This window comes from Strongylocentrotus purpuratus, unplaced genomic scaffold (genome assembly GCF_000002235.5).
Source record: "Strongylocentrotus purpuratus isolate Spur 01 unplaced genomic scaffold, Spur_5.0 spur5_scaffold_10, whole genome shotgun sequence".
NCBI classification, from domain to species: domain Eukaryota; kingdom Metazoa; phylum Echinodermata; class Echinoidea; order Camarodonta; family Strongylocentrotidae; genus Strongylocentrotus; species Strongylocentrotus purpuratus.
In genome coordinates, this window is record NW_022145595.1 from 7,451,773 (window position 1) to 7,467,108 (window position 15,336).

The 15,336-nt window shown below is 37.6% G+C and overlaps 1 protein-coding gene across 6 annotated transcripts in view; it reads right to left on the minus strand.

Moving 5' to 3' along the window:
- LOC115918130 (netrin receptor UNC5C-like) overlaps positions 1–15,336 on the minus strand; it is a 51,031-nt gene that overhangs the window by 3,714 nt on the left and 31,981 nt on the right. For 2 of the 6 annotated variants that reach the window (XM_030979346.1, XM_030979344.1), the window contains exons 6-13: positions 10,487–10,552; positions 9,042–9,197; positions 6,558–7,217; positions 4,977–5,245; positions 4,313–4,549; positions 3,500–3,646; positions 2,734–2,898; positions 692–968 (exon numbers count right to left, since the gene is read on the minus strand). In XM_030979346.1, coding sequence (XP_030835206.1) covers positions 717–968; positions 2,734–2,898; positions 3,500–3,646; positions 4,313–4,549; positions 4,977–5,245; positions 6,558–7,217; positions 9,042–9,197; positions 10,487–10,552 — 1,952 coding nt within the window. In that variant the 3' untranslated portion in view covers positions 692–716. Of the gene's footprint in view, positions 1–129; positions 306–691; positions 969–2,733; positions 2,899–3,499; positions 3,647–4,312; positions 4,550–4,976; positions 5,246–6,557; positions 7,218–9,041; positions 9,198–10,486; positions 10,553–15,336 lie in introns of those variants that run through there. The other 4 variants (XM_030979349.1, XM_030979347.1, XM_030979345.1 and 1 more) reach the window with 4 other exon arrangements.

Below are 15,336 nucleotides of genomic sequence, written 5' to 3' on the forward strand. Positions count from 1 at the left end.
AATTAATTCCTGCCAGGTACCCATCACCTGGGTCGAGTGTGGCAAATGTAGTACTACACTTTCCAAAGTTGGATAAAGCTGCTTGAATTTCAAGAAAAATTAGCATTGTGTTGTATCTCTTCAACGTACCCATCGACACCTAGTTTGGTTGCGAGTAGTTTCCAGTCATTACCCTTGGGCTGGGGGATATCAAGGCATTGGCACAAGGCGGTTCTGACTGGTTTAGACAGGTGGAAGGCGTTCTGAGGCGGTACCATGTGGTTAGGGCTGTAGCCGTTCAGTCTCAACTCCTGCTCCACAACCACCTAGAGATGGGTATAATATATAAAGAAATGAATTAGGGATATCAAGGCATTGGCACACGGTGGTTCTGACTGGTTTTGACAGGTGGAAGGCGTTCTGAGGCGGTACCATGTGGTTCGGGCTGTAGCCGTTCAGTCTCAACTCCTGCTCCACAACCACCTAGAGATAGAGAGAGAGATGGGTATAATATATAAAGAAATGAATTAGGGATATCAAGGCATTGGCACAAGGCGGTTCTGACTGGTTTAGACAGGTGGAAGGCGTTCTGAGGCGGTACCATGTGGTTCGGCTGTAGCCGTTCAGTCTCAACTCCTGCTCCACAACCACCTAGAGATAGAGAGAGAGATGGGTATAATATATAAAGAAATGAATTAGGGATATCAAGGCATTGGCACGAGGCGGTTCTGACTGGTTTAGACAGGTGGAAGGCGTTCTGAGGCGGTACCATGTGGTTCGGGCTGTAGCCGTTCAGTCTCAACTCCTGCTCCACAACCACCTAGAGATAGAGAGAGAGATGGGTATAATATATAAAGAAATGAATTAGGGATATCAAGGCATTGGCACACGGCGGTTCTGACTGGTTTTGACAGGTGGAAGGCGTTCTGAGGCGGTACCATGTGGTTCGGGCTGTAGCCGTTCAGTCTCAACTCCTGCTCCACAACCACCTAGAGATAGAGAGAGAGATGGGTATAATATATAAAGAAATGAATTAGGGATATCAAGGCATTGGCACACGGCGGTTCTGACTGGTTTTGACAGGTGGAAGGCGTTCTGAGGCGGTACCATGTGGTTCGGGCTGTAGCCGTTTAGTCTCAACTCCTGCTCCACAACCACCTAAGAGACGGGTATAATATATAAATAAATGAATTAGGGATATCAAGGCATTGGCACAAGGCGGTTCTGACTGGTTTTGACAGGTGGAAGGCGTTCTGAGGCGGTACCATGTGGTTCGGGCTGTATCCGTTCAGTCTCAACTCCTGCTCCACAACCACCTAAGAGAGACGGGTATAATATATAAAGAAATGAAATAATAATAATGATAATATACTGTACTTATATAGTGCATATCACAATATGTCTCTATGCGTTGTAAGAAGGAAAGGTGGATAGAGTAACATAAGAAGAGTGAGATATGCTCAACATACTTCCTCTCTTAAACATTGGAAAGTATTTTGAAAAGAAATTTTGAAAAGTAGGATGTCTATGTTGTGGATGGAGGGAAGGGGGGGGGGATGTGCCCCCTTCTCCAGCAAAACCTAATCTGGCATACTAATAGTACACAGCAAAATATATGCTTACCTTATTTGCCGGCGATAAGGCCGCAGCGCCGCATAGGCCGCACCCCAACTTTGACATTTCAAAGAGGGGGGAAAAACAAAAAAACAAAAAAACAAACATACAAACAGACAAAACAAAATAATTGTAATTTTCTTGTAAAACACCATTTTTTTTTTACAAACTGCCACTAAATTCATCAATATTCTTATAATTTACCGGAAGTTTAGCTAAAAAAGTGATCGCAGGCAGATTTGGTGTCCGATATACCCCTACCACAATGTACGGTGTAATGCGAAATTGCGTGAAATGGAAAACAAAATTGCGACTTCGGATGGATGCTTCGCGGCAGCTCCGTTAAACAATCCCTTCCTTTACTTTTGCAATGCATTGGCACGAACTTTGATCAAGATATATCGGCAAATGTTGTTTTAGGAAGTTATTTTCGTCTTCATGTCAACAATGCAAGATAAAATTGTTGGTAAGATGTGTGGAAATGTCCTGTACCATAGTGGTATAGTTATTGTACCATTCGTAGTCCCGTATGTGCGAATTCGTGCTGGTTATGACTTAGGTTTTTTTTTTTTTTTTTACTCTTTCGCCGCAAAGGCCGCACCCCAACTTTTTGATATTTTCTCTTCCAAAAATACTGCGGCCTTTACGCCGGCAAATACGGTACTAACTATCCTGACCCTAATCCCCTAGCTTCATATCTTTTGCTTGTCAGGTTTTTTACTTCTGCACCTAAATTAGGGGTCCTTCTTATGACAAGGTATACAATGAGTGTTTAAGGTAGGAAGTATCGCCTTGAGTCTTCTATGAACCAAGAAATGCCACAAAAGGGTTCCTCAATTAAGTCTCCTTGAAAAGTTCTGGCTTCTGCATCAAATAATAATAATATTCTGCTTTTATATAGCGACCAATACATCGATACAACGATGTGTCTATGCGCTTTACAGATATATTATTACCCTGGTCGTCAGATTCAGGCTTCACTGCACACAATGTATGCACATTCTCCATTCCGGCCTGTCGCCATTATCAAATATTGAGGTTAACTCATAAAAAATCTCTCAAAGTTCTACAAAATAGGTCAACTTGAAAACCTGGAAGAGCCACAAGTTACAAAGAAAGACCAACCCTTGAATGACTTACCCCATCAATGATCCTCTCCATGACCTGCATACTGGTCGTATAGGTGCCTTGGGTGACCTCTAACCTGCAGCCAATGGGTCCGATACCCGGCTCCGTCTTGACCAAGGCAAATGAACAGTGCAACGTGTTGGAGGTACCGCTCCATACATGGTAGAAAGGAATCTCCTTGGAGAAAAGAAACATGGAAGAATTTCTCACTAAAAATCGCTCATACTTTTTGAGGATATACTACTTTAAGAATAGTGATTACTTCTTAATTTATTCATAAAATTTGAAAATACTTTAGTATTATTAAGTTTAAGATACATTTTCCAGTGATAATTGCTCCTCTGTCAATTTACTAATCCTGGTCCCAATACCACATCTGACCCTACTCCAAGCCTAAAATTGAACCAAACCAAATCATGATCCTCACTACTTGAATTAAACTCCAATTTTCTCAAAGGGTAATCAAAGGTTGTGATATCAAACACACCTTAGTGGAATTCAATTAAAACAACAAGAAAGTTAACATGATTCTAAAAGTTGAGATAACTGCATACAAAATAAATATGAGAACTATATAATTTTGCTGACTGAGTTTGATGCATCCAGAGATATATATCAAGGGTTCAGTGACACAAAGACGTAACTCCATATTTTGCCAGAATGAGTATTTGATATCAAAATGTTCAGAGAAATGTAGCTATAGCTGTTTGTAAACAATTAACTAAAATGTGACCCTCTCCTGGACAAGAGATTAGTTTATGTAATTAAGGTAACTTACTTGACAGTTCTTGGCCAGCTTGCATTGCCAGCCAGGAACTATGTTTTGGATCTCCAATCTGAGATTATTGCCGTTGTCGTGGTAGTCAAATTGGCAGCCACCCTGGAGGGGCTGCCCTCCGAGTCTCCTCTCAACGTTGAGGATATGCTGCAAGGATAACAAAGATGTAAGATGTATATTTAAAAATACATACATGTATTTAATAATACATTAGGTCGCATATGTACAAGTACTATTATGCCATTTAATTTAGGCATTCCATGTACCTCATTTACCTATAATTTATAGCATGAGTTATAATTTATTTAGAAACTTGTTATATTAGGTTTTATATATCTAAATCTCCGGATTTATTATGGTACATTATATTATTTACTTTATGCATTATGTGTCATGTTACTACAAGAAGAAAATGGAGTGTTTCTGCTGTATATAATTTTTCTTCTGTTTTGCTATATACACTGCATTGTAAACTGATTCATATGATATATATATATATATATATATATATATATATGTTTACAAACAGAATATTGATATGTAAATTGCATTGTGTGTACTGCAAGGATCTGGAATCATCAAAATGATAAGAAATTTGGCCCTGTCTTGGTAAAGTTACAAGCACTGTACACAGAAAGATGTATATGGGACTACACAAAAATGTGGCATAAAAATCTGTCCGATTTTTGAAGAGCCATGCTTTTCAGGGAACATTTTTAATCTGACGTTTTTCCACACTTGCATAATACAATATTAACGCTCACAGATTAAGTCAACCTTCTCTTTAAGCACAGTTTTGCTCAATCTGCTTACCTCTATAGCATCTGGAGTGTCTTCCGAGATGTACACTTTGATATGGTAATCTAGTGTCGACCGAAGAGCTGGACCGAAAGCTAACAGTTTTAACCTTTTTGCCGACTGTCTCTCTGGCCTTGACTCGCCACTGAGGGCATACCACCCGAGCTGGTCGGTTACGATGCAGGATAGATGACTATCGACCTGGCAGAAGACTTGTAAGTTGATGGTTTCCTCTCCGACAGTTGTCTGTTTCTGAATGAGGCAATACAAATTAAGAATACATGTATTATAATTTGATGGGAAAATTAGAAAAACTTCATTTGTGATGACTACCAGTACTGTTAACATCCCCCTTCCCAATTTTTTTTTATGGTGGCTTATTTTATTTTTTATTTTTTTTTGGGGGGGGGGGGGGGGGGAGGGGGGGAGGGGGCGGGAGGCAAACTGCCCTCAACCCATGTATTTTTTTTGCTGATTTACTCTTTTGGGCCTTTTGTGAATATCTCCTTCCTGCAAAGGAATTTTCCACTAATTCATTCTAAAATGTGTAAAATATTTAAATCAAACTGAAAGTGTATTAAAAAATACAATTTCGCATTTAAAAAATAAATCAACCTTTAAGTGTTCAGCCATCCCCCCCAAATAAAACACACAAAAGATATGATGATTCTTTATTCACCTCCCAACATTTGTCATCTGTTGGATGTGTACTGCTGGCAATGACTGAATGCCTCCAGTCGTTCTTGCTCATCTGTGCGCAGTGCGGTAACACCAGGACGACTGACTTGGCAAGGACTACAGAGGGCGGGCCGCACAAGATGACGGGGCTAAGTAAGGTCTGGTTGTGTTCTATGTGCGGTCTGTCCATGAGTTCATGTGAGACTGCTAGGTATATTTCCACCGTCTGGCCACGTGCTATAGCCCCCTCTGGTATCATCAAGCTAACTCCTACAAGAGACAAACAAAAAAATAACAATACTTTTAAAGCCCATCTGTACTAGTTTAGCCAGGAGGGATTAGACCACCCAGTGTGGTCACTGACAGGTGGCTATCTCATCTACTTAGGTCTCTATTAACATTAGAAAAAGAGGATAATGGGGGACCAATGGTTACCAATTAGGCATTGTTTTCTATATAGAGGGAGCAAGTAGCTACAAGTAGTACAGTGGGGCTTTAACCCATTGATATTGTAGGAATGTCCTTTCCAAAAGACAGAAAAAACGGGAACCATCCCCAACAGTTGAGGTGTCGTGGTTCATTCACTTGACTCTCAATCCCAGGGTTGAGAGTTTGAATCCCAGCCTGGCTTTAATCCACATTTGCCTTTCTTCACCCGGGTGTAAAATATGAACCCGGCAAATGTTGGAGTAATAATAATAATTGCAGGGCCTTTAGGAAGAACAGCATAGATAAAAGTTGGTAAAAGTCAGAATTCATCAAAAAGTAGATCCTGATTTGGGAATTAATTTATTATGAATTTCCTAAAATTCACATCTCAGATAAATTCACAAGTGTCACAAAGTAGATTTCTATATTTAGATTTGTTTTTATAAAGAGGATACCACTTAAAGGGATCGTTTAACAATGTTAAATCTGAGATACACGGCCCTACGTGCTATCAGTGTTTGTGATATGGTGTAATATTGAAGCCCTAAAAAAATTGCGCTTCAAAATGATCAAGAAGTGCCTCAAAAAAGTAAAAATCGTTGAGTGACCGGTTTTACCATACTCGTTTTCCCCAATAGACTGTAGTGTAATGAAAACCGTCAGGCGAACGGTTTTCAAAATTTGTAATTCTAATCATAAATATCTTGATAATCAGTCAGGCGATCGGCTTGTAAAAGTCATGGGGTTCCTGACTGACCTAAAGGTTTATAATTATCATTGCATCATGAGCTAAATCCATAATTTTGTTTCAGAATCTGAGACAAAGTTACCGGATCCCTTTAAAGGAATTTCTAAGGAATGCAAACATTTTTCAAAAAATCTAAATGTACATTTTGAGTACCCTTCTAGTTACCATGGATCCCAGAAATAACCATTTTCACAATCCTTGGTCCCAATTTGCTTATCACATTTGAGAATACAAGTGAGACTACAGGTTCACCAGGTTATCTAGTCATCTTGAAGTGTTTCTGGACAAGATCACTGGCTGTTTTCCAAGCCTTCAAAGAAACTACAGATCATTTGTGGTCCCTACAAATATCAAGAAACATCTGAAAGATTTTTAAATAAGGGTTAAGGTAGCTAGAGGACAAACCTGAATCTGGTAGCACTAATCTGCCCCCTCTTGATCCCACATGCCCCGTTGCTATGCTGTAATCTGAGTGCATTGGAAGCCCAAGAGCGCTGCCCGATAATGTCCTGCCTGGATCGGAATCACACATAGACTGAGGCTCAAGACTTTCCTCCGAGGAATGTCCCTGCAGCATGTAGTTTTCATCTGCCTCCTCCATAATGTACCCATCATTGTCCTCCAAGTCGCCGTAGCAACGGGTCTGACAGTACCTCGGATCCTGTGGAGGTGGTTCTGGAGGATTCAGCGTGGCGTAGATGTGCTTCTCCTGTCCGGGTCCTACCAGAGGAACATAGGTGTGGCTTTTTGTTGGCGACAGCGACCGCGAGTGCGGGTGCGAATGCAGGGATCCATTATTTAACGAGTACTGTGAGATATCCGATGACCCCAAGCACCCGAGCTGCGTGATGGTCCCTCCTTTTTTGGGCGAGAACTGAACGGTGAGCTGATGCGGGATCTTCCCGCCAGTCAGGTCAGGATGGGGCGGATGCGTTGGTGTCCCGGACATGGGGATCTTCTCGTTGTGACTCGAGAGGGCGACGTGGTTGGATCGCAGCGAGGAGTGCATCGTCTGGGTTGTGATGTCCGGTGGTTGTGCTGAAAGCATAGCCAGGTTACAGTCCTCTGTTAATGCGGGTTTGTTCAATGAAAGGTTGCCATGGCAGCAGGGGGAAGCAACATACAGATCAAAAGGAAAGAAGACACAAAAAAAGAAGCAAACTGAATTCTCATGCAAACAAAAATACAAGCAGCAAAATACAATACAATGCTTTGAAACATGATTGATTTCTTTTTTTAAGAGTGCTTTGACTTTAAAGTGCATGTTCTCCAAATGTTTGCATCATTAAGAGAACACTCTGCATCTCATGACTGTAGAGTGTAGATCCACAGAGGCATCAACGATAGTCACTGCCTTCTAAATCTCAGCACAACGGATAATTTTCAACAAAGAAATGCAGCAAAAATATCAACTGAGACAAACACACATGATATGACAATGTATTGGATTTTTTAATAAGCAAACATAAATTCAGGCATTTTGAAAGTACTGGAATAAAACAATGACAAACGAAAAGTCTTAGCAATTTTCCTTTTCCATATAAGGGACATATAGTCTAGCAAAGTCAATTGACTTTTCTTTTCCTTCAATTTCTCATGCATGTTAACCCGAAATATTACTGCTGTTTTCTTCTATGGCATGCAACACATACTCCCTACTTTTAAAAAAATTGGGGGGGGGGGGGGGAATCCATACAAATCATTTTGACAAAAATGCTTTTATGTCTTTTTTAAAAATACATTGACATGCTTGTATCATTCATGCTACACAATTACTTTTGATATTTCTGAACAAGAATTTAACACTCTGGTATGAACGGTAAGAAAATGTTTTACAAATGAACAAGGAATATCACAGGATTCACACAATACTAATATCTTACAAACTTGAAATCGACTTTTACATTCATAAAAGTTTATTCAAAGATTAAAGTCAATTTAATACGAGCAATTTTGAATTAAGAATAACATTCTGAATACAATTTAGAGTCTAGTATTACTAAAAATGACTGTACATTAATTGTAATGGTGACACTGAATCTGGCATTGTAGCTACCCCTCTCATCACTGAAAGGTGGGTTTGTGTGTGTGTGAGAGGGAGAGGGAGAGAGAGAGAGAGAGAGAGAGAGAGAGAGAGGGAGGGAGAGAGAGAGAGAGAGGGAGAGAAGGGGAGAGACGGAGTGAGATAGAGAGACAGACAGACAGAGGGGGAGGGAGAGAAAGAGTGAGAGAGAGAGAGAGAGGGGAAGAGAGAGTGAGAGAAAGTAAGAAAGAGAAAGAGAGAAAGAGAGAGAGAGAGGGGGGGGGGTAGGTAGAGGGAAAAGCAACATGAAGAGAAGATGATATATCCACCAACATCCTCCCACACTCCACACTCCTGTTCCCTCCTATTAGAGGAGGAGGTGCACCTTACAAGCGACCACTCTTATGTGCTCTCTCGTTTTCTGGTAAATTAAGTGTCTTTTTGTGATCTTCGTGATTTTATATTTACACCAGTGGAAGAAGTTTGTACCTGGAACCTACTGGAAATTTGTTATTTTGCTATATGCATCAATTGCGATTTTTTAAATGAAAAAGCGCTAAGAGACTTTTGTGGAAAGCACTAAAGTCCTTTTGCAAGACATTGATCTACATTTGACACACTCAACCGAGGTGATGTAAATGGGTACCTGGCAGGAATTCATTCTTCGAAATGCTAGAGCGCTGAAATGGCAGCACAGCTAAAGCCGGGGTAACACAATCTCCAAGTTTAGCGCTTAGTGATTATAATAAGCGCTATATAAAATCTGAGTAGTATTATTATTATTATTTATAAGCACTGTTTTATTATTATTATATTATTCATCCACTTTGCACATCATCACTGGATCGCATCATTCATTCTCTTACCGGTGGAGGTGGTGGTGTAGCTGGGGGAGTTCCCCCTTTTCCTCTTGGTGACCAGGTAGATAGCGATGAAGAGGAAGACCAGGAGGAGCACGACGATGGCCAGAGAGATGCCGATGTAAACGGGGATCTGCTTGGAGAGCCCATTCTTGCCGCCAGCTAAATATTTGAAGAAGAAAAACATTGTCGCACTGGTAACTAAATATTCCTAGAATAACCCTCATGGTTTACAGATAGGCTACTGGTACTATATTTCGTTCAACATCACTGATATATACATCAATATTCTGTTCACAAGCATAACATAATTTAGAGCAGAGAAATCGTTCTAAATGACACTATATTTTCAAAATTTCATGTATTAACAATAAATTTCTGTGAAACAAGTTGTGAACCAGTGTCTTATTTCATTCATTATTTTGATACAACAATAATTCCATGTCATCTTATTTCACTCATGAAATTATGTTGAATTTCAACAGGAATGAGGCAAGTGTTCTTTGTCAGAAACTGTTTAATGTAGGTACAAAATCGAAGCATGTTTGGCTTAAATTAGCTATTAATTGTTAAGCCTTTGCATTTTAAATTCAGACCAACCCAGCCTGGGACAGCACCAGATGAACGATGGATGATGTCATGCTTGTATTGAGAGTGCAATCTGAATAATCAATTCTCAGGTTGACAAAATCAAAGCGGAAGAGAGCCCTCTCTAGGCAAGAATTATATATTAATTGAACAACATTCCACTGGTCCCTGTCGTATCATTCAATGTTTTATGTTACAAGGGTTGTACACAGAAAAGTATAATCAAGATATATAAATGTACATTTAACATTTATAAGGGAGGTATTGTGAACTAAAATAAATAAAAGTGTAAATTAAAAGTGTAAATTAAAAGGTTAATTTCATAAACGAGGTTGAATTGAGCAAGAAGGGAGTAAATAGGCAATACACAGGAATCGATATAGATGAGGATATAAAATGTAATGTAGTAAGGATAGAGGACTAGGCAGCAAAGATAATATGGATAAGCCCAGACCATTTTTGTATAACTAGCACAGATATTCATTATGCACACTAATTTTCTTTACTGATTTTAACCACAGAGTTACACAGCTTTTGATATATATATTTTTCTTCTTCACAATTATAATTTATGCAAAGTTTCCTGCAAACATTTACTAAAATAGCCTGACTTACATTTTGCCTGAAACTTTACAATAATTGTATGATCAAAATGTAGGGCCTACATATTCAATTAAATACACGCAATCAGGATTTTAAAAAAAAATGGAAAACTTAATAAATATTGAAGTCAAGAGAAATTGAAAGTTAGTGTGCAAAGGTAAAAGTTGGGCAAAAGATTATAAAAAGGTCTAGACGTCCCCTTTAAGAGATTAATTTTCAGAAAAAGAAAGAAAGAAAGAAAAAAGAAAACACTCTCTCACCAGCTGGGTTTTGAGACGTTGTGTCTCCAGCACTAGGAGAAAATATTCCGGGATCATCGACAACTACTATATGAGGTAAATCATAGGAAAACATATATATAAATGAGTAAATAATATAATACACAATAGTGATAATATAAAACAATCCAACTCAAATCATGCAAACTTAAACATGAAAGTTGTAGCATTCATTTGCATAGTACATTGCATAGTATTGTACATTACAATGTTAGTGACTTTAAATTTGGAACAATGTTCTTAAATTTTTAGCCCAGATGTATGTGAAACAAAAAAACTTCACAAAATAGCCACTTTTATGTGGTATAAACTATTAATTTGCTGTGAAGGGCTACACAGCCTACACTTTTAGGAATGAAAACTGCAATTAGTTTTCAATGATTGCACATCAGGCAACAATCAGCCCTGCTAATTTCAAAAACATTTTCTCTAATCAAATCAATGCTACAACTATGTTAATTAAAAAAAGGTTATTTCAACATCCAAATGGGTTTACTGTGTGGGTGAAAAAGAAACAAACGGGGAATGAAGGGGGGGGGGGTACCTACAAGACAAGTATTAAAAGGGACTGGGTAATATTGAAATGAATCCCATTTGTAACTATTCTCGGAGTACACAAAAATTAACACTGGCTTAAGGGATCATTTCTTTGAACTACTTAAAATCAAGCAAGCATTCTTATGAATTATAAGCTTAAATCTGAAAATCAGTGTAACAAAATTATAAAAGTAGAATCCAAAAGTAAACAATGGCCAATTTGAGCACATACTATCAGCTGAGAACCAGAATGATATAAAAAGATGATAATAAACCTCGAACTCAAAACCATGAATTTGTTGGTCTTTTTAAACAGGTATCAACTAAAATATGTGACAATCTGGATTCCAGTGTATACCCAATTTAATATGGTTTACACCATGTTTGATCTTCTAGAATCACTTTGGCCTTTGGGCCTTGTTCATCTTCATTTTTCTCACTTCAAAAATTCTATGATCAGATCTTGGATAAAATTGTCAGTGTTATAATATTGCATTTTACCTCAACATGCCTTTAAGCGAGAAGCATTGTAGGTCAAATTTGTAAGACATGCTGCATTTTCAATTACAGAAAATTGATATAAATACCAATATATCAAGATTGACATTAAGATTAACCATGACTACAAGTTCTTGATTATAGATGCAACCCAAAATACACATAGTTTGAGACAGATATCACTTAATCTCTCTAAAAATAATTGCAAAGTCAAGGACACTAAATTTTGATTAAATATATCTCTTTATTTTCCACAAAGGCCAGGTGCACACTTAAGTTGTCTGTTGATTTGTTTGTAAATTTGATAATCCATTACTTGTTCTAGTTTTCAGAGGTCAGGTTGAAATTCCGTGAAAAGAAATAATTTCATAATGCATTTTTCTTTATTAAAACAGAGATGAAAAAAATATCGACCTAAAACTTCACATTTCATCAAGAGCAGCGCAGTTAGATACATGTAAATGGGTGTTTTGTATTGACTGATATTTGGAATAACAGAAAATAGAGAGAGGGAGGGAGAGAGAGAGAGAGAGAGAGAGAGAGAGAAAGAAAGAGAGAGAAAGAGAGACAGACAGAGAACAAAGGAGAAAAAAAAAGAGGAAACAGAAAAAAGGCACGACATCTTCTTTAGTTTTCTTTTATATTTAAACAATACTTATTGCAAAAAATGGTCTAATTTCTCACCCCCTTACTACTCTTGTAATTCCCTTAATTATCTGTCTGTTGCCCCCTTCTGGTCTCTTCTACATTTCTCAATATCGTTTTGTGTTCAGTCTCTCTTTCTTCTCCTCTACTGCTCTCTCTTATTGTCTCTACATCTTCATACACACCACGCATCTATTAGGTTGTACTCTGTAGTAATATTGCATGGAACATACAGCATACCATCTGTCCGGTTATAAAAATGCATTCAAAGGATGAGCTAATGACAAGCCCAACATCTGTTCATCGAGTAGTCCATCATGCCCTTAGATAAATCATCCCATTCATAAAAATTTCAATGAAACTCATCTTTTCCAAAGCAAAACTAACGAAAAGGCCAAATCACACATTTGAAGGTGCAGCTCCATCTTTCTATTCATATCAAATGGGGGCTGTGGATCTTGATTTTGATAAGATAAGAATGTCATTATAAATCTTTCAATGCATGGGAAAGGTTTTCCCAGAGATAGAACTTGAGTGGTTACAAATGTGGCTGAAAAAGGATATTAAAATCATAAACTGACATGCAATCAGGAAAAATGCTGTACTTGTTTTTTCTTCATTATCATTAAAACAAGCATGATGATTTTTATCTGCCCTTTTAAGGTTTTGAATATCATAAGACATAAATCTATCTTTTGTTTACATACATTTTGTTAATGTTGAAATTTCCATGCTTGTGCTTTGTAGTATGTAACATGGTTCTGTTGTTTTATCTATATATCTATCTATCCATTTATCAACCTATGGTATGTGTCCATCTATCCATCTATATACATGTTTCTTTCTATCTATGAATCTATCTGTTCATAGAAAAAGAGAAAATGAAAAAGATAGGGAGGGTGAGAAAAAGAGAAAAAAGGAGCCCCCCCCCCAAAAAAAAATAAATAAATAAAATAAAAATAAAAAATAAATAAATAGATAGATAATTCAAGACTGAGACAAAGGGAGAGAGAGACAGATAAAGAAAGAGAAAGAGGGATAGAGAGAGAGAGAGAGGGCGGAAGGGGAGGAGTGAAGTTAGGAACAGATGCTCACATACTTCATCCACACACCAGCCGTTGATGCCATCCCATAGATGGGAGAACAAATTCCTCTGCTGTTTTCACTTTCCTCAAAACTTTCATGTTGAAATCTAAAACAAATGTTACACTGCAACTTAGGTGACCTGAGATAATACATGACAGAAGTGGAAGACGGTGCTAGTCTCAAAGATGAAACCCTTATTCCCAAACAAATGACAATTTTCCACTAAAATAAAAGTGTTTTTAAATTGCAAAATCACAAGAAGACCAATAAGTGCTAAGCCCTGACATAATTCTAAATGTTTTAAAATTTCTTAATACTAGGCTTAATAAAATAGACATTGCTTGGTTTTTAAGTGAGTTAACAGTAATAGACATTGCTTGGTTTTAGTGAGTTAACAGTGTAAGGAGAAATGTCTGAACATGAAGGCTGGGAGAAACATGAGGATGATAACATTAAATAGGATATTAGGATAGGAGAGAAGCAATTGGCTCTACTAAATTGATCTTTGTTTGGGTACGAGCATCTGGGGCTGATTTTACAGCTTGGTGTAAATATGTTAACCTTTTGTACAAATAGCTTTGGTACATTGATAGATAGTAATCATTAGGTATGTGTTTACTGTCTGTCAGTCATACATGAAAAGATGTACGAGGATAGGCCCCTGAATGTCAATATATATAAGGTCAGGCTTTCATTATGATACAATGATTACTGTTAGGAAATGTTTCTGTTCAAGTGATGGTACTAATTCATCAGAGAATGGTTTTCATATCATTTACATCAACATTTATCTTATTGATATCATAAAAATGACAATTCTTATAGTTTTCACCATTATCATCATCATTGTTAAAAGCCTTGCCATTGCCACTGCCATCACCACCATATCACAACTTATCCATTACTACGTCACACTCTAAAAACTGGAATGTTAAATCACCATTCAAAAGGGCCGAGGAGTGACAACTCTTTCAAAGTGTCAGATTGGTACTTTTAACCTGCTAGATTCAACCTTTATAGTGTTGGATCCAGCATGTTCAAAGTGTTAATCTACCATTTTAAAAAAGTGGTTACTCCTCGGCCCTTTTAAATGGTGATTTAACATTTCAGTTTTTAGAGTGCACAATCCACTGACAAAATTGCCAATTTGAGATTTGCATAGCTGTAGTGATCTCATTTTTCAAACATTCATAACTTTCTCTATAGTGGTCCGATTTGTGTCAAACTTTCACCATTCTGTGTCTCTGATATTTCTGCTTTCATTCAAATGAACTTATTATAAGGATTGGATTGTCTTTTAATACCAGGTCCCCTGGTTCTAGTAAGTAATGGGTTAACGTATTTAACATTTAAGATGATTAAGTATGTGCCTACAAATCCAGACAGGACCAGACTTTTGGTCAAACAAAGAGCTTGTTGAACAAACTTTGCTTTATATGATGTTCATGTAAAGATGTATGGGATAGGCCTCATTAACTCAAACATAAACAACAAGAAGGTCAACTTTATCATTATAATACAATGGACGAGGGTGGTGTAATAGCTCCAACTAGCTCTCTAAAGATACAAGTAATCACTAGCACGGGCAATATGGCAAGACTAGCTATACCACCATCAGCATTACCATCGTCAGTGACAGCTAGCATCATCACCATCATCATCATCATCAGTAAATCATCACCATCATCACTGTGATCTCCCCCCACCCCTTAAAGTTATTGTAACATGACATGTCAACACAAATTATACATGTTGATTCATTAAGACCCAAAAGTCCCCTTACAACATTTTTATGTGTTTGTGAATGCAACTATAAAAGTCAATACAAATCCTTTTAAATGATTCTCCATTTCTTTTAAAGATATTAAGACTTCAAAAGATATACATTTTTGTTCATATCAAGCCTTTTTTTCAAAGTATAAACTGTATTGTCAAAATATCGGTCTCCTTTACGATCTGCGATGCTACCCTAGATGATACTTCAACGAGCATATACGAAAATAGATAGACAGGACTTTAAACAAGACGTCACTTCTGAAAGTCGATGATGGTCGAGTCGAAAGAGG